Source organism: Caretta caretta, chromosome 14 (genome assembly GCF_965140235.1).
Source record: "Caretta caretta isolate rCarCar2 chromosome 14, rCarCar1.hap1, whole genome shotgun sequence".
Classification (NCBI taxonomy): domain Eukaryota; kingdom Metazoa; phylum Chordata; order Testudines; family Cheloniidae; genus Caretta; species Caretta caretta.
The window spans coordinates 30,050,651-30,065,304 of NC_134219.1; the positions used below are offsets into that span (position 1 = coordinate 30,050,651).

Here is a 14,654-nt window from a genome sequence, read left to right on the forward strand (position 1 = left end):
TTCAGCCAGAGTGTTCTCAGCTTACTCACAAAGTTGTTGGGTCAGTCCAGCTTTCCCCAGCACACACAAACAAGCACAGACAGATGAGAAGGCAGGAGAGAGAAATACAAGAACTGATATTCCATTTCTGCTCCAGTGGAAGGTGCGTGGTACAGAGCTACCAACTTTTGTGCAGATCCATGTATGATGTTTTAGGCAAATTATTTAATGAGCTAATTTGCATATTTATAATTACTACTCCTGAGTGGCAAAGTATTGTGTATAGCCCATTATTTTTGTTACCTCAGTTCCGTCTGTTTGTTCCTCTTATCCACCTGTTACATGCTAAGCCAGGGTAGCCAACCTGAGCCTGAGGAGCCAGAATTTACCAATGTACATTGCCAAAGAGCCACAGTAATATGTCAGCAGCCCCCATCAGCTTCCTCCCCCCTGCTCCCAGTGTCTCCTGCCCACCAGCAGCCCCACCAATCAGCATCTCCCCCTCCCTCCCTGCACTTCCCAATCAGCTGTTTCGTGGCGTGCAGGAGGCTCTGGGGGGGGAGGAGAGGGAGTGAGGGCATGGCAGGCTCAGGGGACGGGGTTGGAAGGGGGCATGGCCTGTGGCAGAGCCAGGGGTTGAGCAGTGAGCACCCCAAGGCACATTGGAAAGTTGGCGCCCGTAGCTCCAGCCTCGGAGTCGGTGCCTGTACAAGGAGCCACATATTAACTTCTGAAGAGCCGCATGTGGCTCCGGAGCTACAGGTTGACCACCCCTGTGCTAAGCTCTTTGGGACAGGGACTGTCACTAGCTTTATGTTTGTACCCCACCCAGCACAGTGGAAATCGGACCTGGATGCAGCTTCTAGGCTCTATCGCAATCTAAATGTTAAATAAATAATGTAACTGTAAACTTATGAGAGAGGTTTGAAAGAGAACTGGATAAATTCATGGAGGTTAAGTCCATTAATGGCTGCTAGCCAGGATGGGTAAGGAATGGTGTCCCTAGCCTCTGTTTGTCAGCGGGTAGAGATGGATGGCAGGAGAGATCACTAGATCATTACCTGTTAGGTTCACTCCCTCTGGGGCACCTGGCATTGGCTGCTGTTGGCAGACAGGATACTGGGCTGGATAGGCCTTTGGTCTGACCCAATCTGGCTGTTCTTATGTTCACCCTGCCCCTTGTGCAGGTGCATTATAATATATTCTGTCACTGCAAGATCACAGACTGTGTTTTCCCTCAGGAGGATTTGGGCTGAGGCCATGCAGACCCACACCCTGGATTTCTTCTTGAGCTAATGGAGCAATTGGTAGCAGAAGCAGGCTGCTAGGCACCTACGTCCCAAGTTTAGGCTCCCCTGTGATCCACAAACCCCACTCCACTGCCTGCAAGCACCCCAACTTACCCCATCTAAGTTTTCAGAGTAAAAGTTCCCTAGGTGCCTATGTTTCTGCCTCTGAGCATGCACACTGTTGCCTGCCTCGAGGCATCCAGACACATATCTCCACCTAAGGCCCAGAACAATCCATGAACTGGAGAAGACAGGTGGGTGAACCCCTATCTTGCCTGTAGGGCCAGGTCTGGTAGGTGTGCTCAGAGGCCACCTACCAGACCGGGAACCATTCAGAATGTGGACATCCAGCTTAACTCAGTGGTTAGAGTACTCAGCCGAGATGTGGGAGACCCAGGTTCACTTACCCCCTCTGTCTGTGGGGGAGAAATAATTTGAACAAGGGTCTCCCAGGTAATAACCATGGCCCTGGCACTAACATGTGGTGCAGCAGCATAAAATGATGTCCTGAAGAGAGGGACAGACAAGAAGAGGGCAGCTCAAGTGGGGAGGAGGCTCAGGATCTACCAGTAAAAAGGCAGAGAAGGCACCAAAAAGAGGATGTGTTGGGTAAAAATGTGATTTGCTGGAAAGGGGAAAGCTGGCCCTTGAAGGGCTGTGTGCAAGGAGCCTGGTGGTGAGGGGCACAGAGCATATGATTGGTGAGGTTGACCACTGGGACACTGACAGAGGGAATATACTTTGGTGCCAAGGTGTGGATCGCTGGGTGAGAAGCTGACATTCATTAGAAAGAGGTGCAGTCATCAAAGGAGCAACACACGCTGCAGAGAGGCAAAGGTGGGACAGCTGGGTAAAGCTGGACTTTGCAGCCAGAGACAGGAGGAACTAATTCCCTCCTGGGGTCACACAGCATGTTGTTGAAAAACTTCTTTTATTGTGAATGGTGATTTACAGTTTAATATTTTCCTAAGTGAGTATTTGATGTTACTTTCTATTTGATTGTTTTGCCTTTATAAAGTTTAAAATGTAAGGTTATCTCCATGGTGTTGTTTTGCCTCCACCTTTTCTCACAGTAGGCATAGCCTAGCCAAGCTCTGGGTCACAGTATTTACCTCTCAGGAGAGCACTAACCACTGAGCTCTGGGATATTCTGGTGTGGGGCTCCCTCAATTTCTCCTGTTCCACTGTGTATAAATAATTAAAGAGTCATGGGGCCATAGCAAGAGAGAGAGAATGACTCTGTAGCCTGGTGTTTTTGAGGTGGGTGACCGAGGATCAAGTACCCTTGCTCCTTTGTGAATCCACGCTTTACCCTCTAGGAGGTGATCCATATAGAGAGAGATGCAACATACACTTTGCCACTGGATTATACAACTATTTGTGATACAACAGTGGAATGTTGAGAATCAGGGCTCCTGGATTTGGCAGAGAAGTGTGTTCAAAACTGGGGTTAGAGACAGGGTAGCCAGGTACATAGATATGGCATATATATTCTGAAAGACATCACTGGTAAAGATATGAAACTGGGATCTGGCATTGTAGGGATCTTGGATCTATTTCCAGCTAGAGACCTAGCTTAGTCAATCAGGTTGTGAACTACAGAAATAATAATATTACTCTGCAACAGAAATGAGCATAGAATGTAGTCACCTGGCTCACAAGTGCACCTTCTCCTAGGCCAAGTGGTGTTTTATGCGCAAGTCCCACTAACACATATCATGCATGAGATTTTATTTGAGATGCAGGAAGACCTGCCAGGGCTGCAAATGCATGAGATGGCAGGTTGGGGCAACTTGTCCACTTCAGGCCAAACTCTAAAGACAGAGAGTCATAAAACACCCCATGTTTGGGACTAACCTGCACAGCTTCTGCAAAGGAAAAATCATGTCTCCCTGATCTAGAGGAATTCTTTGATCATTCATTAACAAAAACTAATATACAAACTGGTTCTCATTTATCTAATTTATTTAGACTTTCCAAAAAACCTTTTGACAAAGTCCCTCAGCAGAGGCTCTTAAGGCAGCCAAGTAGTCACAGGATGAACGAGAAATGTACTGTTATGGATTGGACACTGGCAAAGAAGCAGAAAACAAAAAGGATAAATAATCAGTTTTTCAATATGGTAAGAGGTTAACAGTGAGGTGCCTTCACAGTCCTGTATTAGGACTAGTTAGGGTGACCAGATAGCAAATGTGAAAAATCAGGACAAGGGAGTGGTAATGGGGGAGTGAGGGAGTAAATAGGATCCTACATAAGACAAAGCCCATAATAATCAGGATAGTCCTGATAAAATGAGGACATCTGGTCACAGTTTGACTTTTATATTTGGGGGGCAGCTCCAGTCAGGCCAATGGGGCTGTGCTTGGGAGGGCAAATTCCACACTTGCCCAAGGCTTGCAGTTTTGGGGGCAACATCCCCTCTGCCCCATCCAAACTTTGCCCATGCCTAGGGCCAGTGTTTAATATGAGAACTAAGGTGGCAAAATTTGCATTACTTTGTGTATAAAGAAGGCTAAGTTACTTCAGAGGGGACCTAACAATGTTAGATGAACTAGACAACATGACAGCAGATGGAATTCAGCGCAGGTAAGTGCAACACAATGCACTTTGAGCCAGATCATGCCATCAGTTTAAAATCAGATTTCATTTTCCTGGGAAGTGTTTAAATAGTATGGTGATGGGTTCTATGAAAAAACCCTATGATTGACAGAGGTCAGCTGAGATTTTTCAAAACCATCTAAATGGATTTGGACACCCAGCTCTGGAAATTGGGGGTAAAATTTTCAAAAGTGCCTAAGGGCTAGATTTTTAAAATTATTTAGGCACCTAAAGGGATTTTCACAATTGCCTACATGCCTAACACCCATTGATTTGAGCGGGTATTTCAATGAGAGTTAGGCACTTAGGCACTTTTGAAAATCCCACTAGACATCTATCTGCATCTCTAAGTACCTAAATACCTTTGAAAATCTGGCCTTAAGTGATACAGCAGAACAACTTTTCTTGACTTTTAGTGGGAATTAGGGTCCTAAGTGCTTAAGTCAACTTTGAAAATGAGACTTAAGTGTTGCAATGCTGAGCAGAACAATGCCTAAATACCATTACAAATCACTTAGGAGCTTTTGAAAATTACACCCTGGGCATCCAAACTCCTTAGGCTGCTTTGAAAGTCTCTACCAATATAGATATATATTTAATCTCCCTATTCAAAGAGAGAGTTTTGCTTGGAAATTGCTGGCACCATGTGGCCCATTAAAAGGGACAATATCATCTACTCATACACACAGCTAGGATCTAAATTAAGTGCAACAACTAAGGAAAGAGATGCCGGAGTCATACTAGACATTAGTGAAAACCTCTCCACAATGCGCAATAGTGGATAAAAAATAAAGTATGGATAAACATTTGGATAGAAATAATACTGAATATTCTAATGCCACTATATAAATTGATGGGACACCCAAACCAGGAATACTGCATTCAGATCTGGTCATCCCATTTCAAAAAGGATATAGCAGAATTAGAGGGGGTTCAGAGACAGGGAACAACAATTGTTAGTGGGCAGGAGAGACTTCTGTATGAGAAGGGGATGAAAAGACTGGAACTATTTAGTCTAGTGAGATGATGAAAAAGAGGGCACGTGATTTAGGTGTATAAACAGCAGAGAGAAAGTACCAGTAAATCGGGTTCCCCACTAGCCCTCTCTCATAGTACAAGAAAAAGGAGATGCCCAGTGAAATAATGGGTACTAATTTAAAACTGACAAGAAATACTATTTACACAATACATGGCTAGCATGTTGAACTCACCGTCACAAGATGTTATGGAGAACAAGAGTAGGATTCCAAAAAAAGGGAATTAGACACATCTATGGGAATGATAAAAAATATAATCAACAGTTACCATGGCTAAGATAAAGTTTTCTAAGGGATCTTTATATTGAGGATATAAGCCAACCAATTAACAGCCTGGGAACAGGTAGCCACTTTCCCCCCATGGACAGGTTATTGCAAAATTGTCCCTTATGGGAGTTTCACACCTTCCTTTGAGGTATGTGGTTCATAGCAACTTTTGGAAATGGGACTGGAGTGGTTTGACTGCCGGTCTGATGACATGTAGCAGTTCCTACTCTCCAGGTCACACTCTCCAGGGTGCTCACTTTCTCTCTCTGTGTATTTCACCCCAATCCGCCTTCTGGCTCTTTAGTATGCACCCCATTCTTTAGAACGTTTGAGTGGGGTAGGGCCACAATGGCAGGAAGGACACCGAGTTCCTTCCCTTGTGGATTTTCTCATGTCTTTTGTGGTGGGAGCTGTGACTAAAGCTTTTCCCGCAGTAAGTGCATATGTAGGGTTTCTCTCCCGTGTGGATACGGTGATGCTGGGTCAGGGTAGATTTGTCAGTGAAGCTTTTCCCGCAGTCAGTGCATGTGTAGGGCTTCTCTCCCGTGTGGATCCTCTGGTGCCTGATCAGGTTTGAGCTGACATTGAATCTTTTTCCACAGTCGGGACACTCGTAGGGTTTCTCTCCTGTGTGGATCCTCATGTGTTTGACCAGGTCCGAGTTCTGGCTGAAGCTTTGCCAGCATTCAGCGCAAGTGTTGGGGATCTCGATTGTTGAGGTTCTCTTCTTTGACGCTTTGGTTTCTTTGACCTTCCCAACAGTAGTGCTTTCCCGGTGGGTGCATTTACCCTGCCTCTTCCCTGGAGGACTCCTCAGATGCCTCTTGTGGTGGGAGCTGCGGCTGAAGCTCTTCCCACAGTCGATGCATTTATAGGGCTTCTCACCCGTGTGGACGCGCTGGTGCTGGGTCAGGGTCGACTTGTCCGTGAAGTTTTTCCCACAGTCAGGGCAGTTATAGGGTTTCTCTCCCGTGTGGGTTCTCTGGTGTCGGATAAGGTTTGAGCTGACGCTGAAGCTCTTCCCGCAGTCGATGCATTTATAGGGTTTCTCCCCCGTGTGGATTCGCCGATGGTTAATAAGGTCTGAGCTCTGAAGGAAGCTTTTCCCGCACTCAATGCAGATGTTGGGCCTCTCCCCCATGAATGTTCTCCGGCGGACGATGGTACCTTTGCGTTTCCTCACACCTCGCCCACTGTGAGCAGATTTACTTTCCTCTGGAGTGTTTTGCTGCTGTGCTTCTGATTCGCCTGGGCTCCTAGGGGTTTTTTCCTGCTCAGGGCTCTCAGAAACATTGCCTTTGGATCTTGTCAGAGACATCTTGTATGGTTCCTCCATCTCAGACTGTTCTCCTTCTTGTCACTCACAGCTGGGATAGAGAAAGAATCCAGAGATGAGTCATTCCCTGTGCTGTGGGGGAAAGGGAACCTCAGAAGGGGAACAGAAAATCAACACCTGTTGACAAAATATCTTCGAATTTACCACAATAAAAAACCCTCACCTTTCATGAGCCCTAAATTCATGACAACATCATGGACCTAGCAAAGCCACTACACTGTCCCTCTTCCAATACTCTCCTTTGCCATCATGCCTATAAACATCTCAGTAACGATGAGCTATGACCACTCTTTATCACGCTGATTACAATTGCATAACTGTTCCTTTGTGCATCCCATCAGTTTGTTGCATTTGCGAATTGTACTTTAGATTGTATAAGCTCTTAGGAACAGCAACTGTCTTTGTACAAAGCTCAGGACAACAGAACTGGACTCTAGGCTCTCCCGCAGGACAAATAATAATGCTACAAGGAGTGGGTGCTCAGCACCCCTGAAAATCAGTCCTTCTATTTACAGAGGGGAACATTTTAAGCACTGAAATAAATTATCTAGGGAGGTTGAGGAATCTCCATCACTGGAGGTTTTTAAGAACAGGTTAGACAAATACCTGTCAGGGATGATGTAGATAATACTTGTTCCTGCCTCAGTGCAGGGGACTGGACTAGATGACCTCTCAAGGTCCCTCCCGTCCCACATTTCTACGATTCTATGATTTTCCAGAGGGCCTAACTCCAACTTTCAAAAGCATCTAAGGGACAGATTTTCAAAGGTATTTGGGAGCCTAAAGATGCCAATAGATGCTTTTGAAAAGTTCACTGGATGCATAAACAGGTTAGATGCATAACTCCCATTGAAAGGCTCCTAAATGCCTACGGTGCTTTTGAAAATTGTATCCTTTCTTTAGGAATTAAAAATAAACTGATACAATAATCACCAAGATGCACCCATACCTTACTGAGTCATCCCCAGAACTCATTACAGTTCCACTTGTCCCTTCTGTCCCCCATTGCTTCTGCCATGACCCTCATTTGTGTTAGGTCTGAACACTGGACCCAATCCTGCATGCAGTTAAGCTGGCAAAAACATTAACTTATAGGATTGTTGTTATTATTCTCATGAGCAATTATTCACACACAAAAAAGTTTGCAAGATTGGGCAAATGGGTTGTCTTGGATAATGATAGCCCTGTTGGTAACAGAATGGAATGAATACAGGACCCACTGAGTAAAAAATTAAAAGATGGTAATATAATGCCAATCAACATGGTTTTATGGAAAACAGCTCTTGTCAAACAAACCTGATATCATTTTTGAGGAGATTACAAGTTGGGTGATAAAGGAAGTCATTATAAAGTCATTGCTGGTAAAGTATGACTCAAAAATTATTAGAGTAGTAAAAATGATAAGGATAGGTCAGTATTGTAGAGCAAATGGGAGCTTTTGGTAAGATGAGCTTATCAGAAATACATTTGTCTTAATACAGTCAAAGGTAAGGTTATACATCTAAGAACAAATGTAGGTCATGCTTACAGAATGAGGGACTGTACCCTGGAAGGGAGTAACTCTGAAAAGGACTTTGGGGACATGGTGGAACCCAGCTAAACATGAGCTCCCAGTGTGATGCTGTGGCTAAGAGATCCAATATGATCCTTGGACGTATGAGCAGGGGAATATAGAGTAGGGAGGTGGTATATTGTCTGTATAAAACATTGGTGAAACCATTAGAGGAATTCTGTATCTGATTCTGGTATCCATACTTTTTAAAAGGATTTTGGGAACCTGGAGAATTCAGAGAAGAATGATTTGAGGCCTGGAAAACCTGACTTCAGAAACTCAATCTATTTAACACATCCAAAAGAAGGTTAAGCAGCAATGTGATCACTGTCTTTAAGTATCTATAAACAAAGACATTTTTGATAGAGTAAGAATCTTTCAGTTAGCAAATAAAGACAGAACAAGATCCAATGGCTAGAAGCTGGAGCTAGACAAACTCAGGGGAAAAGGTGGAAACTTTTAAAACTGAGGATAATTAAGCATTGGAACAGCTCATTGGATGGATGTGGTGAATTCTCTATCACTTGGAGTCTTTCAACTAAGATTAGATGTCTCACTCTCCTGCTCTAAGCTTAGCCACAAGTTATTGGGCTTGATGCAGGAAACACTAGGTGAAATTCTCTGACCTGTGAGTTGAAAGATCAGCCTAGATGATCAAAATGGTCCCTTCCGGCCGTAGAATATATGAATTGGCTGTGGACTATATACATATACTTCTTTCTGCAAGGCGCCCAGGCCACTTTTGTGTGCCTGAAAAGAACAATAATCATCATCATAAAAAGCAGAATCAAAGGAGCAACCTTGGGGGATACTCCTTGGCATTATCAGGAGCTGGCTTTCCCTCTCTCTGCTCCTTGCCCTGTTCCCAGGAAAATGAATCTGCCCAGGGATGCTGCAGGAAAGGGATCTAGGCAGGTCTGGGAGCTGGGAACCTCCCCACCTCCTGCTGCCTTTGGTAGGCTGTCTCTACTGCCAGAAGAGGGGTTTTGTTTTAGTTTTTTACAAGATAACAAATGACAGCCAATTCTTGGTAAAATGCCAGTGGAGACAGGGTGCAGCCAGATTTTTACCGCATGGGGAGGTTAACACTATACCCCCCTCGCCACTCCTGGGTTTTTTCTTGAGCAGCTACATCATGGTAAAAATTCAAGTAATTTCTCCACTAAGATTTTACAGCAGGAAAACAAAAGGGTGTTAGCTATCTCCTGCTGTAAAAACACCCCCTTTGTTAGCAGCAAAGACAGCCTCAGACTTTCTATCCTTTCTTCAGTTCTCTGTAAGATTTTCAAGAGCTCAGCCCTCAGCAACTCCCACGATTTTCCATCGGAGGGGGCACTCGCCATTGTTCTCCATGGGGGGCATTCTCCATTGTTCTCTGTGGGGAGGTGTTGGGAGCTGAGCACTTTTGAAAATCTTGCCCTGCATGGGAGTATTGATCCCTCCCGAAATTTTGTTCTCTCTCTCCTGCTCCCTCTCCACTCCCCTCTGCCCGGGAGACTCGGTCCCTGGCCGGCCCGGGCCGTTCGCTCTCCCGGCGCTGGCTCGGCTCCTGCAGGCGCTCAGGGGGGCAGAGCCGGGGGGTCAGGGAGGGCAGCAGCTCCGGGACTCGCAGACCCCCGCACCCCCGGGAGCAGAGCTGGGGCGAGGAGGGGCCGTTGGTGCAGAGTCACTTTCCTGCCCGGCCCCAGCCCTTCCCCCGGGTCTCTCCCCTCACCTGCAGGCTCCGGCTCAGGGGCTGGTGTCGGCAGAGCCCGGGGCTGCCCCAGGGGCTGGTTCCAGCCCCCGGAGAAAGTCCCCCCGTCTGGGCCGCGAGGGGCGCTAGGGAAGGGCTCTCCCCGCACACACCCCGCTGGGCAGCGGCAGCTAATCAGCGCGGGCTCCTGGCTCACAATGGAGGCGGCAGCAGCAGAGTCTGACCCAGGAAGTTCAACCCCAGTATCCTTAGCAGACAGACATAGAGCAGCCTCCCCTCCAAGCAACAGCCAGAGCCCTCTTGTGGTAGAATCTGAGGAAAGCTCCTCCCTGTGCTCTCCCAGAAAGGGATCCAGAAAGAATCCTTCTCTGCTTCCTGAACAATGAGAAATCCGTCCAGATCGAATGAATCAGAGATAGAGAGAGCCCTAGAGCAGTAGCTCTCAGCCTTTCCAGGCGACTGTACCCTTTCAGTCGTCTGATTTGTCTTGCGTACCCCGAGGTTTCAAAATACGGTAAGGTGACCACCACATTTTTTAAACCAAATCCAGGGACACACAGAGGTGGGAGCACAGCAAAGAAGCCAAGACTGAAAATGTAAGTTGCAGAGCATAGCGAGGCAAATTTATTTAGCAGCTTATATTTTAACAGTTGAACATATACACTACAAATACAAAACAAATATGTATGTAATCAGTGTGGATGTGATGTCACACTAAAGAAGCGCATTCAAACACTGGTTACAAACAATACAAAAACATTGTTTCATATTCTCTGTGTATATATAAAGTCTGCTGCAGTTTCCACGGTATGCATCTGATGAAGTGAGCTGTAGCTCACGAAAGCTCATGCTCAAATAAATTGGTTAGTCTCTAAGGTGCCACAAGTACTCCTTTTCTTTTTGCGAATACAGACTAACACAACTGTTACTCTGAAACCTACAAAAACATTGTTCAACAACATCAGTTTTCTGTACCCACTGTCCAGATGGCCTATTTAAAGAATCTCTTTCTTTGCACCACTGCCAATGTCATTTATTTTTGGCAGGCTTATCAATGAATGCTGTGTTATCTCTGTTTTGCAAGAAAACCAGCATGACAACTTATTGCTTCTGCTAGTGGAATCCACCTAGAGATTAACCTCCAGGTTAAAGTGAAGTTTGTTTTGACAATAACTTGAGAATGGCTTTCACAGTTTCAACCTTGTCTCTGGATTTTTCTCCTGTCCACAGGTCATTCATAACACAAAATACCATTTCAACTGAAGCATTACTGCCAGGCAGGCACCGGATCAGTTCTGCCTGTTTTTTTATATTTGCATGTGGTACTGAGGATTCCCTATGATGCTTGATTACTTCATCCCATCTGCCACACACTGTGATCACTGTAGTTGTGTCATTGCATTCACATAGTTTCCCTGTCACAAACTCATTTAACAGAGTCACTTCATCAAACATCAGAGGGGTAGCCGTGTTAGTCTGTATCCACAAAAACAACTAGGAGTCCGGTGGCACCTTAAAGACTAACAGATTTATTTGGGCATAAGCTTTCGTGGGTAAAAGACCCCACTTCTTCAGATGCATTTATCAAAAAGTGGGGTTTTTTTACCCACAAAAGCTTATGCCCAAATAAATCTGTTAGTCTTAAAGGTGCCACCGGACTCCTCATTGTTTTCATCAAACAGTTCATCCTTGTTAATTGTCACATTGGGGTATTTCTTCTGCAGTAACTCGACTGCTTTTTCAATTTGGATCTTAAAGGAGCTTTCTTTAAAAGCAGACACTTCAAATCTCTCAAATCATCTGTATGCTTTTGTCAAGGTTCCTTCCCCACTCTGAACTTTAGGGTACAGATTGTTATACCAATAAAATAAAAACCAGCAGGATCTTATTAAAGGGAAAAAGGCAAAATACCACATTTATTGTGAATACAGAAAGAATCATAGTAAGCAGTTAGTTATAGTTATAACATTCCATTCAATCTCATATTTATTCACACATTCATTCATACAAACATACACACACACACACACACACACACAGGTTCTGCAAGGTTGTTATCATAGTTACCAGCCTTAGAGTTGCTCGTGCCAAGCCACTGGCCAGGTGGCCTGGACATGAGGAGGGAGCAGGGCCTTGTCAGATGCTCATCTGATGCTCCTGGAAGTTGGTTTGCAGAATCAGACCCCAAAGTTCTCACTTTTTAGAGTCTATTTTTATAGGAATTTCTTCCTATGCCAGTCTATGGGAATTGCTTCATCATGCTGTTGCTGAATCAATCAGCAGATAGCACATTCCTGACGGCTCCAAGATGTTATCTTGTTCTTTGGTTCTCCCATTCTTGAGGCTGTTGGGTGGATTCCAGTCTGCCCTCCGGGGGGGGGGGGGGGTCCTCTGGTTATTTCCACTTGACGCCTTCTTCAGCCGATGGACACTGGATTCTTAGGCTGGCACCTCCCTGATCATTCAGTTATTATCCACACCAAGCATCCATCCACATACATCCTCTATCTCTATTTTAATCACAATTGTTAATACAACAAAAGGGTGGGGAGTCTCTGGGTGCTGTTTCTGTTGTTAGAGTATTGCTTTGAGTCTCTCTCTCTGTGAATTGCTTTGAGAATAGACTCTGTCTTAGAATGTACTAACACAGTTAGCAGCTTGCAAGTTTCACACATAGAGGGAGAGAAACAGTACCAAAAACCAAGAGACCTCTTAATTAGTAATACCCTGGAATTTGAACTATGGGGAATCAAACTCATTTGTGATTTTAATACAGAACTTCTTTAATATGATCCAACATAATCCCCCTTTTGCAGACATCAGCTACAGGACAGCCTGATACAAAAACAAGTACATGCCAATGTAGACTTGGTCCAAATTGGTCTGGGTAACCTAAAAGGCCGATGGAATCTTTAGTAATGGCTTAATACTACCACATGGCTTATCCATATGAAAAAAAAATATTAGAAATAGGAAACTACACAGCCATAGCTATGGGATGCACTGAAATGCAGATACTTGCTCTAGCTACTTTGGAACACAAAATGTTCTGGGTCATATTGGGAAATATTAAGGGTTTGATGCATTTGTTAAAAAAGAAAGAGATCATTGTTTGACACTTATCAATATGAATGGATGCAATATGTTTCCAGTATTGTAAACCAGACTTGTTAATGGGAGAAATTGTTGTCAAAATTGCACACCAACAGTCCCTGGAGGCAAAGGTATTGAAGGTTAACCCACTCCCCATATTACACATGGGATCCTTTTGGCTACCCTGGACCTTGAGCCAGTGGGCTGGGGAGGGAGGGAAGCTATTGGACACTAGAGGTTGTACCGAATGGAGTCCTCAAAAGTGGGTGTGCCTCACCTTGCCTGTTGCCCCAGAACCTTGTAGAAAAGATACATCACTAGGATCATGTATGTGGCATGAATTGGAATCACAAACTCAAATTGCCTCACAGTACTTTCTCTTGAATAGGCTACATAGAAAGTGACACTGACGATTATAAATCTTAGTGTCAAAAGGGGGATTATGTTGGATCATATTAAAGAAGTTCTGTATTAAAATCACAAATGAGTTTGATTCCCCATAGTTCAAATTCCAGGGTATTACTAATTAAGAGGTCTCTTGGTTTTTGGTACTGTTTCTCTCCCTCTATGTGTGAAACTTGCAAGCTGCTAACTGTGTTAGTACATTCTAAGACAGAGTCTGTTCTCAAAGCAATTCACAGAGAGAGAGACTCAAAGCAATACTCTAACAACAGAAACAGCACCCAGAGACTCCCCGCCCTTTTGTTGTATTAACAATTGTGATTAAAATAGAGATAGAGGATGTATGTGGATGGATGCTTGGTGTGGATAATAACTGAATGATCAGGGAGGTGCCAGCCTAAGAATCCAGTGTCCATCGGCTGAAGAAGGCGTCAAGTGGAAATAACCAGAGGACCCCCCCCCCCCCCGGAGGGCAGACTGGAATCCACCCAACAGCCTCAAGAATGGGAGAACCAAAGAACAAGATAACATCTTGGAGCCGTCAGGAATGTGCTATCTGCTGATTGATTCAGCAACAGCATGATGAAGCAATTCCCATAGACTGGCATAGGAAGAAATTCCTATAAAAATAGACTCTAAAAAGTGAGAACTTTGGGGTCTGATTCTGCAAACCAACTTCCAGGAGCATCAGATGAGCATCTGACAAGGCCCTGCTCCCTCCTCATGTCCAGGCCACCTGGCCAGTGGCTTGGCACGAGCAACTCTAAGGCTGGTAACTATGATAACAACCTTGCAGAACCTGTGTGTGTGTGTGTGTGTGTGTGTATGTTTGTATGAATGAATGTGTGAATAAATATGAGATTGAATGGAATGTTATAACTATAACTAACTGCTTACTATGATTCTTTCTGTATTCACAGTAAATGTGGTATTTTGCCTTTTTCCCTTTAATAAGATCCTGCTGGTTTTTATTTTATTGGTACAACAAGATGAGGGGACCTGCATGAAAAACCCCCTAAGCTTATTTTTACCATCTTAGGTTAAAACTTCCCCAAGGTACAAACTATTTTATCTTTTGTCCCTGGACTTTATTGCTGCCACCACCAAGCGTCTAACAAATATAACCAGGAGAGAGCCCACTTGGAAACGTCTTTCCCTCCAAAATCCCCCCCAAACCCTACACCCCCTTTCCTGGGGAAGGCTTGATAAAAATCCTAACCAATTTGCATAGGTGAACACAGACCCAAACCCTTGGATCTTAAGAACAATGAAAAAAGCAATCAGGTTCTTAAAAGAAGAATTTTAATAGAAGAAAAAGTAAAAGAATCACCTCTGTAAAATCAGGATGGTAAATACCTTACAGGGTAATCAGATTCAAAACATAGAGAATCCCTCTAGGCAAACCCTT

At 44.5% G+C, this 14,654-nt stretch overlaps 1 protein-coding gene across 1 annotated transcript in view; it reads right to left on the reverse strand.

The window, feature by feature from the left end:
• The window catches only part of LOC125621506 (uncharacterized), a 58,160-nt gene extending 48,189 nt beyond the window's left edge, over positions 1-9,971 (reverse strand). Inside the window, exons 1-3 of the mRNA XM_048818355.2 lie at positions 9,773-9,971; positions 8,685-8,808; positions 5,493-6,537 (exon numbers count right to left, since the gene is read on the reverse strand). Of these exons, the coding sequence (XP_048674312.2) occupies positions 5,493-6,506 (1,014 nt within the window). The 5' untranslated portion in view covers positions 6,507-6,537; positions 8,685-8,808; positions 9,773-9,971. The remainder of the gene's footprint in view (positions 1-5,492; positions 6,538-8,684; positions 8,809-9,772) is intronic.
• Positions 9,972-14,654: the final 4,683 nt, after the last annotated feature.